The 15,341-nt window shown below is 28.8% G+C and overlaps 2 protein-coding genes across 18 annotated transcripts in view; one reads left to right on the top strand and one right to left on the bottom strand.

Moving 5' to 3' along the window:
- Positions 1–15,341, bottom strand: part of LOC124951551 (neurexin-3b) — a 258,641-nt gene that overhangs the window by 38,833 nt on the left and 204,467 nt on the right. For all 17 annotated transcript variants that reach the window (XR_007101632.1, XM_047500099.1, XM_047500100.1 and 14 more), the window contains 4 exons: positions 9,070–9,361; positions 3,313–3,606; positions 2,926–3,104; positions 2,333–2,504 (listed from right to left, as the gene is read on the bottom strand). Coding sequence is in view for 16 of the 17 variants with exons in the window: in XM_047500099.1 (XP_047356055.1) it covers positions 2,333–2,504; positions 2,926–3,104; positions 3,313–3,606; positions 9,070–9,361 (937 nt within the window). In the remaining variant the exon portion in view is untranslated. The remainder of the gene's footprint in view (positions 1–2,332; positions 2,505–2,925; positions 3,105–3,312; positions 3,607–9,069; positions 9,362–15,341) is intronic.
- LOC124951559 lies at positions 1,942–13,747 on the top strand. Its single transcript, XM_047500132.1, has 2 exons — positions 1,942–2,462; positions 11,379–13,747. Exon 2 carries the CDS (start codon positions 12,857–12,859, stop codon positions 13,265–13,267), a length of 411 nt encoding a protein of 136 aa, XP_047356088.1. The 5' UTR covers positions 1,942–2,462; positions 11,379–12,856; the 3' UTR covers positions 13,268–13,747.

Below are 15,341 nucleotides of genomic sequence, written 5' to 3'. Positions count from 1 at the left end.
GTAATGCAATCTATGTAATTCATATTGCGCTATGCATTTTAGTATACATTATATCTCATTCGAGTTGATTGAAGAATTTGATAATTAAAATCGATCGAAGATCAATAAATTATTTCATTTACCATGGTTCATCACATTTTCATATCTATAATAATATATGCATACATATGTATATACATATTGTATGTATATATATGTATATGTATATATATATATATATATATATATATACATATGCATACATACATACGTATAATCAAAGGAGAATGTAATTTACATTGAAACAGTTTGACTTTACGAGTTTGTACGATGTATTACATACGCATAGGTGTGTATATCTACATATAGTTTTTATCGATAGTGATCGAATGATTGGACCAACGGTGTGACGCGTACGAAATCAATTAAATCGCATTTTTATTGAATTGTTAAATTAACTTGGTAGAATCGAACTAATTCGAAGCGTGTAGTACCTGTGTGTTTTCCTCTCTCTCTTTCTCTCTCTCTCTCTCTCTCTCTCTCTCTCTTTTTCTCTCTTTTCGTTATGACAAGCGTTACTCGAGAGACTGATGGAACGCTAGCTGGCAATAAAAATCGTGTCGGAACAGTGAACACGATAAATTTAACGACCAGAGGAAATAATTTAACGTATACGTTTTAGTAAGGGATTAACAAAACGATCATCATCCCACGAGAACTTTTATTTATTTATTTTTTTTTCGTTCATTTCTCTTTTCCTATTTTTTTTTTTTTTTACTATTATTTTCCTTTTTTTTTTCTATTTTTTTTTTTTTTCATACATTTCAATCGAATCGTTTAGCTTTCGTTTGTATTCAACGAACGAATCATTTTATTTCCATGTATGGGAATGATCGTGGAACACCATAGGCTCAAGAATAATTTATCAAGGTTTCATGTAAGCATAGGAAGTTATACGTTGGGTAGAATTCCCATGGAATTCCTTCTCAAGCCTTTTGTATCGTCACAAAGAGGAAAGGAGTAAAGAACTGAACGTCCATGGCTCTCTTGATTTATTCATTTCCTTTCGTTGGATCACCATTGTTCATGCTTGATCGAGTTCCTATTGTCGTGACAATGACCGAAGGTAATGACGCGGATTAGTGTCTTCGATGGTAATAGGAACTTAGAAAATCGTAGCTAGTTGTAAAATGAACGAAACGTCTTTTACTACGTGACCTTAGAAGGAACGAAATTTCAAACCCTTTCACTTCTATGGTGAAACACATCAGGAAGCTATAAGACGCGAAAGTATTTTCTCCTTGGAATGTCTTCGACCTGAGTTTTGCATCGTACGTTCATTGATATACTTTTTCCCTTTAGTAAGGGAACGGCAATAATTACGTCAATGATCGAATCTTCTGTATGGAACATACTTTTTTCCTTCTTGTTTATTTTTTTATTTTTTTTTTCTTTTTTTTTTTTTAACGTGTCAGTAAAATAAGATAAAAAAAATATATATATATATATATATATATATATGTGTGTGTAATTGAAGTTAATTATGTCGATTTTCGAGAGACAGGATTATAGAAAGTTGTTAGAGGTAGAAACGTAAAAGGTATTTTTGATTGTTACCAACTGTATTAAATTTTGATTTATTAAGTATTAATTTTTGATATATTAAGTATGAAGATAAAAATTAGAAGAATACCAATTAGGTTTCTTCGAGAAATCAGGATATTAGAAAGGACTTAGAGGTAGAAAATTTTGGGTCCTTCCGCCATTGTTATGATATCTACTAGAAGGAAACCTTTCTCTATCTTTCTCTCTTTCTCTCTCTCTCTCTTTTCGACCTGAGAATGTCGTAGTGTTGTTCTAGACGATCATTGGCGGTCCTTTCACACGGTTCAAGGATCAGTCGACCGTAGAAAGCTTATAAAAGGGCGTTCTGGGCCCTTTCCAAGGTAGTTGTCTCTTCTCGCTCGCATCGAACACACATACTCTCTCTTTCTCTCTCTCTTTTTCTCTCTCTCTTTTTCTCTCTCTCTTTTTCTCTCTCTCTTTTTCCTAGTAAATTTATTTTTTGCGATTTACGTTCGTTATTATTCATCGAAATGCTGTATGTACTTCTTGTGAATTCTTTTTGTCTCCCCCTCTCTCTCTCTCTCTCTCTCTCTCTCTCTCTCTCTCTCTCTCTCTCTCTCTCTCCCTCTTTTTGTTTCTTTGACTCGGTTCATAAATGAAAATAACCTGTGATTTATCGTAACGTTTAATCTCTATCGTTTATTTTTGTCGATTTTAAATTGTTACGTGGTGTTTCTTCGGTAACTTCGTGATAATGATATGTGTAGCGTAGACAAGTGACACTCACCGGACGGATGATTCGATTGAAGATTGTAATCGTCGACTTGTAAGGTGCTATTCGCTCCACTTCTTGTGAATCTAACGACGTGATATTGATTGTCGTTTACTTTGACACCTACTTCTCCGACTGGATGATCGTTAGTACCCATGTTGTATACCGCAAAAATGTTTCCTTCGACCTACGAGATGAATAAATGATGAGTTTTGTTATCAAAGATGAGAAAATGTATATATACATTTGTATATATATATATATATATATGTATATATATATATATATATATACATAAGAAATAAAGCAATAAAAAAGAAAACAATCCAAAAAGTTCTGCGAACGTTCGTGTTAGTAAAGTAATCTTCAAATTTATATATATGGTTCCACTTATGTTGATTAAATACTATGTGATATTTTTATTGTTTTTCTTTTTTTAACAATTTATGATTTCAAATATCAATAAGATCAGAAAAATCAATCGAACGATTTTTCGAAAGAGTTTAAGAATTTGAAATTTTTTTTCTAATCGGGTGATAGTAAAAGAGAGAAAGGATCAAACGAGGATACTATAAAGCAGAAATCTTTCTTATCGACGATGTACTAACAATCTCAATTTCTAAGTAATCGTTGCTAGAGGCTGATTCTATTCTAAGTAACACCGCGTCGTTCATTCCCGTAACGAATCCTAAGGCGACGGTGTCTCGTTTCATTTCCGGTCTTCGATCCGATGGAAACGTATATGTGATGATTCCTCTTCCTGCGCCAAATTCATACGCCACAGCTTCTGTAAAGATAACGTATCGTCAGTCGGTCTTCGAATACGATCAATACTCTCGAAACTAAGCTTCGACGATTTGAACAAACGAAAATGTTTGTAAAATGGAATTCACAGAAAGAAGAAGAAGAAAAAAAAAAGAACAACTTTCTCTCTTTTTCTTTTTCTTTTTTTTCTTTTTTCCCTTCTTTTCTTTTTTTTTTTTTTTTCTTGTTACCTTCGCTACAAGTAGGTCCTGAAAAGCTGGTCATGTCGCAGTCACAGGTGTAACTGTTCCATTGTTGTAAACATGTACCATGATTCGCGCATACATCGTGAGTACATTTTTTTCCAGCGTGAAGATTCGCGTATACGTCACATCCGGGTTCGACGAGAGAACTCGGAACAACGGCATCCGAGAGTAAATCGGTACTTTCGCCGCTAAGATCCAAGGACGCAAGACAACCCTCGAATCCATGCCGACTCAATATTTGTTTCGGTAGTTGACTGTATTGAGACTTTTCTACTCCACCTGAAACCAAGGAGATATTCGTTAATCAATAAGAAACGTCATTTATTTTCAATCTGACGTATTTTATTTCTTATTTCTTTTTTTTCCTTTTTTTTTTTTTTTTTTTTTTTATCTTGAAAGATCAGAACCACAAGTTCGTTCGATCTCGTACGAACGAAATATATTTCCGGTGAAAATTATTGTATTTCGAGTATCCGAGTATTGGCCTGCAGTTTATCGTTATATTGTGTCGTATAGATGAAAGCAAATTAATCAGAAGCAGGATATGTCTTTGGACTGGACTTTTGCGTGAGTAATTAAATCTCGGAAATAATAAAGTTTAACGATTGGCGATAACACGATCGACGATAAAGCGATTATTTATGATTATATACGATTTCGAATTAATTATTTCCACTCACGATAATCTCGACCTTGTCTTGGAAATTTGATTAAAATAATCTTGGAATAATAAGAGCGTGATTATTGGATAAAAATGATCGCACGTACCAATAGAATTTAGTTCTTGTATATGAGCCCGAACAGATCGATTCGAGTAAATTATGATTAAGAAAATATTTCGAAGATTTTTCATTGTTTTTTTGTTTTTGTAAGGGAAGAGTCTTTAACGCATTTTCATTGTTCGATTTGAATTTTAATATTTCCTTCTTTTCTTTTTTTGTCGTCTAATAAATCCGAATAAAAAAAAAAAAAATGGATAAAACAATGTCAATCAGTGCACTACTCTTATCGATGATAATCATTGTGGCACCGTTGTCTGTTAATTCTCATATTAAATTTGAAATATTGAAGAATCAAGTCGATCAATTTGGTTTATTTAAATTTCATACGTAAATTGAAGAACATTCAGAATCATTCGAGACAACCGGAACTTGAAGTATACTTATTGAATTAATTGTCAAAAGCCAATTCTGATAACTAAATGATTTGCCAATGCAAATGTGGAAATAATAGAATGATTAAACTGAATAACATCCCGCAATATAATGACATTTCTAAAGAATACAAAAGAAAATGTCTAAAGGGATAAAAATGGAATATGAATGGTATCTGCAGATTTAATAGTATTTCTAATATGATATTGATAATCCTTCATTTACTTTTTTCAAAACGAAAATATTTGTTTAATTGTCGTACCTAGCATTGTCCTATTCTATTTTATTCTAAAAATGGACTTTGTATGATCAAGTGGTAACGTTTACAAATCAAATCTGAATCTACAAATTTTTAATTCGATTAATTGTTAATGCGAATTAATCTGTTAGTCACGTAGTTTATAGGATTTTGTCAAGACCAATTAGAAAACACTTTGATTGATAAATGATAGAAATCAAATCTTTAAAGTTCGTTCCTTGCTTGAAATCATCGATCATTAATTTGAGCTTTTGGGATTAATATCGATTAGAGAGCGAATGTTCAAGAGAGAAAAAGAGAGAGAAAAAGAGAGAGAAAAAGAGAGAGAGAGAGAGCAAGGGAGGGGAGAGGGAGAGGGAGAGGGAGAGAGAGAGAGAGAGAGAGAGAAAAATAAGCATGCAAGGAAGTTATTTCTTTTTTCACTTTGTAAAAACTTAAAGAAGATCGATAAGATCTTTGAAGGAGTTTGAAGCATCGTCGTTATATTTTTTTTTATGATTGTGAATATATGATGTTAATTAAATAAAAATAAAAACTTTATCAAAGAGCTTTATATGGCTATATATTATATTTTTCTGTGTTATCATTATTAATAATTAATTCTATTATATTCTAATTAATATATATATATATATATATATATATATATATAAATATATATTAAAAAATAAGTTAATTATTATTTATTAATCGTTCGTTTAAAATGATTTCAATTCCATGAAAAAAATACGTATAAAAATATAAGTATTAACAATCCGTTTGTAATGCATATTCATTAGACGATTGATGCAATTTATCATTGTCATCTTCGACGTCTAAATTTTTCTTTTATTTATTATTTTTTTTTTTTTTTTTTATAAGAAAAAAGAAAACAAAAGAAAATAAATGAGTTAAAATTAAAAAGAAAAATATAATAAAAGGAAGAAAACACACACACACACACACACACACGTACATACAAATACACATGGTACATTACGACACGAGAAGAAAGATGAATTAAGACATCCTTGTCTCTGCATCATAGTACATATATATATTCTATTTCTTTTAGTCGACCAAAATCTGCTCTTTCTATTTTCTTTCGAATCGATCATTAGTGACAGGTTCTAGTATGTTCACATTCATTCTTGTGTATTCACATAAGTACTTCTTTCTTCGATAACTCACAGAGCATGCTTCAAAGGATCGACCGTCGTTTCGAAGGCATTTTAACCTTTCAAAGGAATAAGCTTATCTCTCTTTTTCTTTATCTCTTTCTTTCTGTCTGTCCATCTCTCTCTCTTTCTCTCTCTCTCTCTCTCTCTCTCTCTCTCTCTCTCTCTCTCTCTCTCTCTCTACTCTTTCTTATTTTTATAAGTATTTAATTTTCAAGAGAACGACTTGACATTTGTTTTTTTCTTCTTTCGTTTTTTTTTCTTTTTTTGTTTCATATAAAGAAGATTATATAAAGAAGATTATATAAAGAAGATTAATAAAAGGCAAGTACGTTTGAACTTGTAAAATCGAACTTTTTTTTTTTTTTTTTTTTTTTATGAAAATTATTACGAATTCATATTGACCTACGACTTGTCGTTTTCACACGTTTATATATAATGTCTTTATGAATAAGTATTAATGGGATACACCTTTATTGGATTTTTCTAATAAACTTTTCTAATAAATTTTAATGATCTACGATATCAAATGATAGTAATAAAACGTTATGATTATTGAATGAATTATTATATCTGCTCATATTTCCGTTTGATGCTTTTATTTAATATCTTTTTATCACGGTTATAATCAATATCATCTTCCTATATAAAATCGATCTGTTCTTTTTTCCTCCGAAAGAATGTACAATTTGTATGATCAAAACGAAAGATAATCGTACAAGTAATCGTTCCAGCATGAATCGATGGATTTCGATTTTAATTCGATTACGCGGATTAATGTTTTAGTCACGTAGTTTATAGGATTCTGTCGTGTACGATTAGAAATTATTTTAGCTAATAAATGTCAAGAGGCGGATTTGCTTAAATCAAATGTTCAAAGTTTGTTCCTTTCTTGATTGTCGATCCGATTAATTCGAGTTTTCGCATTGGATTCTTTTATATTTCTTTTCTTTTTCTTTTTATTTATTTATTTATTTTTATTTATTTTTTTTCATCGTCTATAGAAAAATTTGAGACATCTTTGTTGTAAATTTCTCTCAATATTATGATTGCGAATTTATGGTGTGTCTATTATTTTTAAATAAACAATATACCAAAAAGATATATATATATATATATATATATATATATATATATATATACGTCTTATTATTATATATATATTACGTATTATTTTGTCCTTTAGTATTAATACAATATTATCAATATGCATTAAGTAATAACATAATATAAAACAAATTGAATAGATATAAAAAATATATAATTTTTGTTAAACGTTCATTCGAAATCAACTAACGATCAATGGAGAAACAAGTACGAAAATATTAGCATTAAAAATCTGTTCGTATGCATATCCGTTAAATGTTTGATTTAATTTATCGTCATCGTCTTTGAAGCGTAAGCTTTTATTATTTTGTTGTTTTTCGTTCCTCTTTTTTTTTTTTTCCTTTTTTTTTCTCTCTTTATATTTATTTTTCATTTTTTACTTTCGACATGAACTTCAAACTCATATTCCATTGTTTCGCCGAAAGGAAAACGTCGATTTGTTTTTCCAACTCTGTTTTTCTTGCTTTTTCTTTTTTTTTTTTTTTTTTTTGTTTGAGAATTTCCCTCGAATGGTGGAAAAATATAAATATATATTTCATAAATATATTCAATATATATATATATATATATATGTATGTGTGTGTGTGTGTGTGTTTGTGTATATATATACGTGAAATAATTTGGAATTCGTCTGTTTTTTACTTGCTTGGTGTTTTATTTTATTGAGTATATGAATCTACGTGAGATTCAATGTTTTTCGTTGAAAAGTTATTCGATAATCGTCGTTAGTAGTATTAATTCATGATGAATAAAATGTAGTTTTAATTATCGAGTCACGTTAACACATACATACATGCATATATATATACATACATATATACATATATACATATATATATATATATATATATACATCATACAGTAGCTATTATGATATTACTACTAGTTATAAAAATCAATCGTTTTTGTGGTACATAGAACGATATGAAAAAAGGAGATATAAAAAAAGGTCAAATAAAATTTTATTGGATGGAGAAGCAATAAGAGATTGTATATATTTTTTTCTCATCATTTTCACATGAACGCAATATTTCTAAAGTTTCCAATGAAAATGCGTAGAATGATTGAAGTAGAAATGTACGAATTTTTTCAACTTTTTTCAACTATTTTTCAACATTTTTTTCTTGTTTAAAAATTTCCCTCGGGTGATGAGAAAATATCAATATATTTCATAAATATATTCAATATAGATATATAGATTAATATATAAATATATATACACATACATATGTGTATATATATATATATATATATATATATATATGTATGTATATATGTGAAATAATTTGGAATTCCCTTTTTATCGTCTTACTTGTTTTTTTCTTTTTTTTTTTTTCATTTCAGTTTGCAATTCGTTGTTTTTTCTTACGTCACGTTACTATTAAATCCTTCGTAAAACTCAAAGATATTCATCATTTATGAAGATAATGTAATGATAAAGCTCTCAACACTCATAATTCTATCTCCTTTGACTTTTTATTTCTTGCAATGAGCCAGATTATACTATTAGTGGTCATTATAAAGTCGACATTAATTAATACTAAATATAGGGAGATGAATGGATTTAAATATAAAATGTTTTAATTATTCATTTGTTCTAATTTTAAATGTCAAGTCTAACAAAAGAGAGAATTGAGAATTAATTATCCTGTTTCATTTGACGGATTATTGGGATATGCGTTCGAAATTTTTGTCGAAGATAGAAAATTAGAAAAAGAAAAAAAAAAAAAAAAGAAAAACAAACGAACATAAGCGCAATTTATATTTCTATTTAAGTTTTTATCTAATATAATTAATAAAATACGATAAAGATATAAATCGAAATTCTTTGAATTTTTTTTTGCAAACTAGAACGCTTTTGAATTTTAAGAGTTTTAATGTCACATTTAAAAAAATAAATATCTCGTGAAGGAAAATATCGTTTGTCGATTTACAAAAAAATTACGAGAGAGAGAGAGAGAGAGAGAGAGAGAGAGAGAGAGAGAGAGACACATTGATATACTTATAAATTATTTGGTAGAATTGTTTGATCACAATTATTGTTTCTTGATAATTTGAGACTCACCTATATATAATATTCCATCAAGGTCGAGATTTTCATTGCTACCTTGACTGTTAACAGCAGTAACATGATCGTCTACAGCCAAGGTGTGCCTTTTTGGTGCAGGTCTTCCAATGCTAACGGCATGCCATTTGCCATCGTTCAATCTACTCTTCGAATTGTCCTTGATTCTTACAGGGCCATCTCCCAAATCAAAGACATAATGAATATGCTCATTCACCAGCTCAACGGCTATGAAGTCACGTTCTCTTCCAGCATTGTAAAGGATCAATCCATTAGGTTCACGTGTTTTAAACTGTAACGTTAAAGATAGAACATATATAATAAATATTATTATCGACTATTTTTATTGAAAATTTATCATTTTTTTTTTTTTATATCCTAGATCTTAAATCTTATATTATCTTGTTATTAATATTTTAATAACAAACATTTGGTTTGTTATTTAATTTCATTATAAAATTATAAAACGTATAATGGAAAAATTATACAATAGAAATTAATCTTTTGTTACAGTGATAAAATATCGTAGTTTTTCAAAACGAGGATTACACGTCCGACAGAGGGATGATTTGAATATTTTCGGAAGCAATTTTTTTTTTTTTTTTTTTTTTTCATTTCTCCGTAGTCACGTAAAATTGTTTTGATTTACAGGGTTAATACGAATCCTTTGTGAAAACGATCGATAAGTCCTCCTCCTGGAGACTTTGCCCCAAAGAAATAAATAAAACGAGAAGTTTCGTTTAGAGTTTGGATCATAAAATTTATATGATTTTCTGGTTTGCTTTTTTTTTTCTTCTTCTTTTTCTTTTCCTTTTTTGTTGCCAGGTTGCTAGAGAGTAAGTCATCAAAATTTTGAAAGCGTTCTTTACCTTGTATTAAACAAAAATCTAAAGTTAATGGTTAAGGGTTTAATAAATTACATGCTATACTAAAGGTGTTCTCGTACAGATAAAGTTTAAGAATCGCTCCTCGAGAGAGTTATTATTTGTTTTTAACTAAACTTTCTATTGCTTTTTGAATTATTTTACAATTTAATTATTTTCACAAGTATTTCGGTATATGTATGTAAGTACATAATAATTCGCATTCAGGAGAGATGAATTTAAATAATTCATTCATAAATATATTAATATACTTTATTTTTAATTAATCAAAGAGATTTCATTTGTATATGCGTATATTTTATTAACAACAATGTTAGAAGATTAAAAAAAAAGAAGATTTATATTAAAGTAATTATTCCAATGTGGTATAAAGCGAACCATATATTATCCTATATTAAAATGCAATAACTTGTAGAATTATACGTCAGGATAAATTATAAAAGGAGTTTTTCGAGATTTGTAATTGTTTTGTTATTTTGTTATGTATATTGTAAACTTTTAAAAAATACAATCGATTTTCTAGTACTTGTTTAATCGTAGAAGATATAAATAAACAATAACAAATAATATCTATTTAATTTTATTAATTGTAGATAAGTACGTAAAAATATATGGCAGCCATTGTAAGTAGATATTTCCTCAGGCTGCATGTTTCAAAGAATCGACCGTCGCAAAAGTATTATTCCGTCAAAGGAATAAGCTTATCTCTCTTCCCTTTTGTTATTTCTAAAAGTATTTCATTTTGTGAGGTGAACGAGCCTAAAATTGTATTCTTATTTTTTTTTTTTCCCCCTTTCTTTTTTTAACCTAAGAAGATTAAAGAGCAAGTACGTTTGACCTCATTCGATCGAAATATTTCTTCTGAAAATTAATTATATCTCGAGTTTTGTTCTAATCTATGGTTTTATTATTTTACACCACGATACATATTGTCTCGATAAAAAAAAAAAAAAAGAAATAATTAATCAGTAGCAAGATATTTACTTATCTTTATTGAATTTTTATATCAACAATTAAATCTCGCATAATAAACTGTAACGATTATCGATATCCAATCGGCAATAAAACAAACGTTATGATGTTTTAATCAATTACTTCCATCCACGATTCTTCTGACCTTATCCTTGGAATTTGATTAAAGTAACTCTCGAATTGGAAGATTGTTTATCAGATAAAAATAATAACAAGAATAGTAAAATTTAATTCTCTGTTAATTGATAAGAACAAATTTCGATAAGAAAAATGATCGATCGAATAATTATAATTAAAAAAATATTCCGAAAGTTTTTTCATTCTTTCAAGAGAAAGATCTTCGATGGGTTTCATTATTTAATTTGTATTTCAAATAAATTTAAATCAAAATATTTAATGACGATGTTGATGATTGGCTTCGTCAGTTCTATCGATTGTAATTGTCATGGTTAGCCCTTAGATACAAATTCAAGATGTCGTCGAAGAACAAGGATACGCAATTTCTATACGGTCCTAAAGTAAATGAATCCTAAACATCTAAATCTCATTCGTAAATAGAGAAATATTCACGGTGAAAGGAGACAACTGAAACTTGAGGTTTATTTGTTGAAACGACCGACCGACCGTTCGTTCATCTAATAGTTTGATAAGACCGAAATGGATAACAACATGGGGTTTGTCAATGAAATTGTGGAAATAAGCAAGAAGATGGACCAATGAAAAGATTTACGCAGAATATATAACGTTATACGATGTCGAACTATCTTCCTTGTTTGACCTAAATATATCACGCGAAATGATTGGTGGACGGCATCTTCGATGTCATAAGGGGGCAGATATGGATTCTGGGAAAATGTAGAACAGCAATCCATTAAATGATTGACAATATTTTTTTTTTTGCCTTTTTCTAAATCGAATATATACACTTATCCGATATTTTCTAGCATGTCTGTTCTTCTTTCTCTGAGAATGCACTTTTTATGATCAAAACGAAACAACTATAAGAAAAATCGTTCGATCATTCGGTCGACGGTTCTTAGCTTGATTAATCCGATAGTCACGTAGTATACAGGATTCTTTGGAGGAAGCTTCTTTAAAGGAAGCTTTGAGACCCAATTATAAATTCTCTTTGAATGATAAACTTTAAAATGGGAAAGAATTTTCTTGAATCAAAAATAAAAAATTCGTTCTTTTCTTGATCGTCGAATTAATTCGCAATTTCGAGATTGACATTGATTTTTCATTTGTTCTTTCGTCGACGTCTTTAATTTATTTTTACACGTTTTTTACAAGTGATCCGATATTTTTCTATTTTTTCCCCTTGTATAGAAATTATTTCTGAATTTTTCTAGGTTAAGTAATAAATGCAAGATTTATGAATAGATGAAGTCATCTGTTAATTTTAGACTGTAATTTAATATCTTTAGACTTTTAGTCTTTAATTTAATACCTCTGCTTTCCGAATTTGTTCTCGATTGATTCGATACGTATTGTATCGCATATATAAGAACAAATTAATCAGCAACAAGATATAGTTATCTTTATTGGAAATTCTATGTTAGTAATTAAATCTCGCATAATAAACTTTAATAATATAAACTGAACAAAGATTTAATTGGTAATAATATGGTTGTTATAATTTTCAAACTAATTGTTTCCATTCGTTATCTTTCCCATTTTATTTTTGATTAAAGTAACCTTCGAAGAGGAATAATGGTTATTAGATAAAAGGAACAGTACAGGTGGTAGAATTTAGTTATAAATGCGAAGAGTCGAACAAGAAGACGTCGTTCTATCTTAGCTGAGCAAATCTAAGCTACGTAAACTAGAAGCATTTCATTCGTTTGAAAGAAAAATCTTTAACCTGTCACGTTATTTAATTCAAGTTTCAAGAATTTTTTATTTTTATCCTCGAATAAATCTAAATCAAAATGGGTAAGACGATATTGATCAGTTCATTACTCCTATCGATTGTCATCGCAATGGTGTCGTCGTTGGATACAGCTGAATCAAGAGAATTACATAGTCCTAGACATCCACCCATGAAAAGGTCGATAAATGTTCAGGCTGATGGAAGACAACCTGAATTTGAAATTTATTTGTTAAAACGACCGTCCCGTGGAAATTTGGCTATAGGAGGTGAAAACAATCCGCTTGTTCAAACGGATAACGTCGACTGCCAATGCAAATGTGGAAAAAAGAGAAATGATGGACTATTCCATGATGAAATCCTCAGATATAGCGATCATCCTGGTCAGCTTCGTGGAAAGATCATTAATGTACCGCCAAATTGTGCACCAAATGAAACATATGTCGGTGGACGTTGTAGAGTCGTATCTTAAGAGGTTCGATAATCCTTCTTTTATTCTTCCAAATCGAATATATTATACCCGTTTGATAATTTCTGACATGTTTGTTCTTTTTTCTTTTTCTAATATAATAATGCATTTTACATGATCGAAACAAAGTATGGATATGACGTCGTTCGATCATAAATCCATTATTCTCAGTTTGATTAAACCTATTAACGTGTTAGTCACGTAATTTATAAAATTCTGTCGAAACCGATATTAGAAACTCTTTTGGCTGATAAACGTCAGGGATAGAATTTCCTTGAATCAAATGTCTAAAGTTCATTCTTTCCTTGATCGTCGAGTTAATTCGAGATTCCGAGATCAATATTGATTGAAGAATGAGTAATCGAGAGACAGAGAGAGAGAGAGAGAGAGAGAGCAAGAAAGAAATCACTCTTCATGATAGACATGTCAAGAGTTTCTTTCGTCGTTTTATCGATGTCTTTCATAACTTTTTCTTTTCTTTCATTTTAGAGAAACTGAAAGGAGATCCTGACAGAGCAAACGTGGTGGAGTATGATCCATGTTCGTTGTAACTTTATTATTATATGACAATTCTGAATGTATCATGGTTATGAAAATAAATAGTTTATATGTGCATATATATATATATATATATATATATATATATATATATATTTATGTATGTATATATCATTTTGTTCTGTGCTAACATCATTAATGGTATAATAATTTGCACAAATAAAAATGTATTGGAAATAAATTGAAATGTAAGAAAAGTTTCTTTTGTTTATTATTATTCGCTCGAAATAATCTCAACTACAATGAATAAATTTGTACGAAAGTATTAGCATTAAAAATTTATTCGTGTGCATATCCGCTAAAGGGTTGATTTAATATTCTCGGTTTTCTTTTTTGTTATCTGTTTATTTATCTATCTCTTTTTTTTTGTTTTTTTTTTTAAATAAATGAAATGAATATTTTATCGATTAATGCGATAATTTGTACATTCATATAGCTTTAGTCGCGTCCTATTATTGTTCGATTATTTACTTATATTAAAAAGAGTATCTAATTTTTTTTATGCAATCGATATATATTTTGTATTTTTTTTATTTTTTTTTTTTTAGTCGACCAAAATTAATACTTCTCTTTTCTTTCGAATCGATTGATTAATGATAAATTCTAGATTGTTTACGTATGTACGCAAGTGCACTCTCGTACATTAACGTATTATACTTCTTTCGATAGATCACGTAATATACTTCAAATGATTTTAAAGTGGTAGTTTTGTTTTATGGCAGTAATAATTGTATTGAGATTACTTAAGGCTATTCTTTTTTTCCTATTTTTCAAAATATGTGTGACTTCAGCGAGAGATATGAACTATGAATCAGGAAATATTGTCCCCACTATGGGTCTATCATATCGATGTATAAGATTACATTAGTTATTTATCTCCCACGCAAATAATAATTGATTTCATATGAGTTAAAGTAAGTAGTTTTAGTAGATTTTAAATTTACACTTTTTAATCTCTCATAAATATATCTTTCTTTAATGATAATAAAAATAATAAATATAATCGACAAATATAAGAATTACTATATATAAATCTTCGAGAAAAATAAGAATTTGTCCAATATTATCTTAAAAATAATTAATGAATACTTATGTATTATATTATTTTAATACAAATTAAAAACATGAGTTCATTTTCATACTACCTATGAAGTAGAACTCCCAATAATTTTTTTTTTTTTTTTACGTGGTTACCCCTGTAGGACTAGTCCTTCGACTATTTCGACTACTACTGATAATAATAATAATAATAATAATAATAATAATAATAAAAATGTACTTAAATATTATTTATATACATTTAGATATTATTTAATATATTTTATATTATAATAGTAAAGACAATTAGCTTTGATTGATCATGAGTAAGAAACAATGTCGAAACAAATTACATTATGATCATAAGGTAGTCAAAGAAAAAGAAACGAGAACAAAAAAAAACGTTTCGTACTTTTCTTCATATGTCATTTGTATTATTAGATGGTCGGTCATGTGTCGAAATTATCAAGGATACTTTTTT

The sequence above is a fragment of the Vespa velutina genome, chromosome 9 (genome assembly GCF_912470025.1).
Source record: "Vespa velutina chromosome 9, iVesVel2.1, whole genome shotgun sequence".
Classification (NCBI taxonomy): Eukaryota; Metazoa; Arthropoda; class Insecta; order Hymenoptera; family Vespidae; genus Vespa; species Vespa velutina.
Note: the sequence above shows the minus strand (reverse complement) of the source record. Positions and strands in the feature narration are given on the sequence as shown.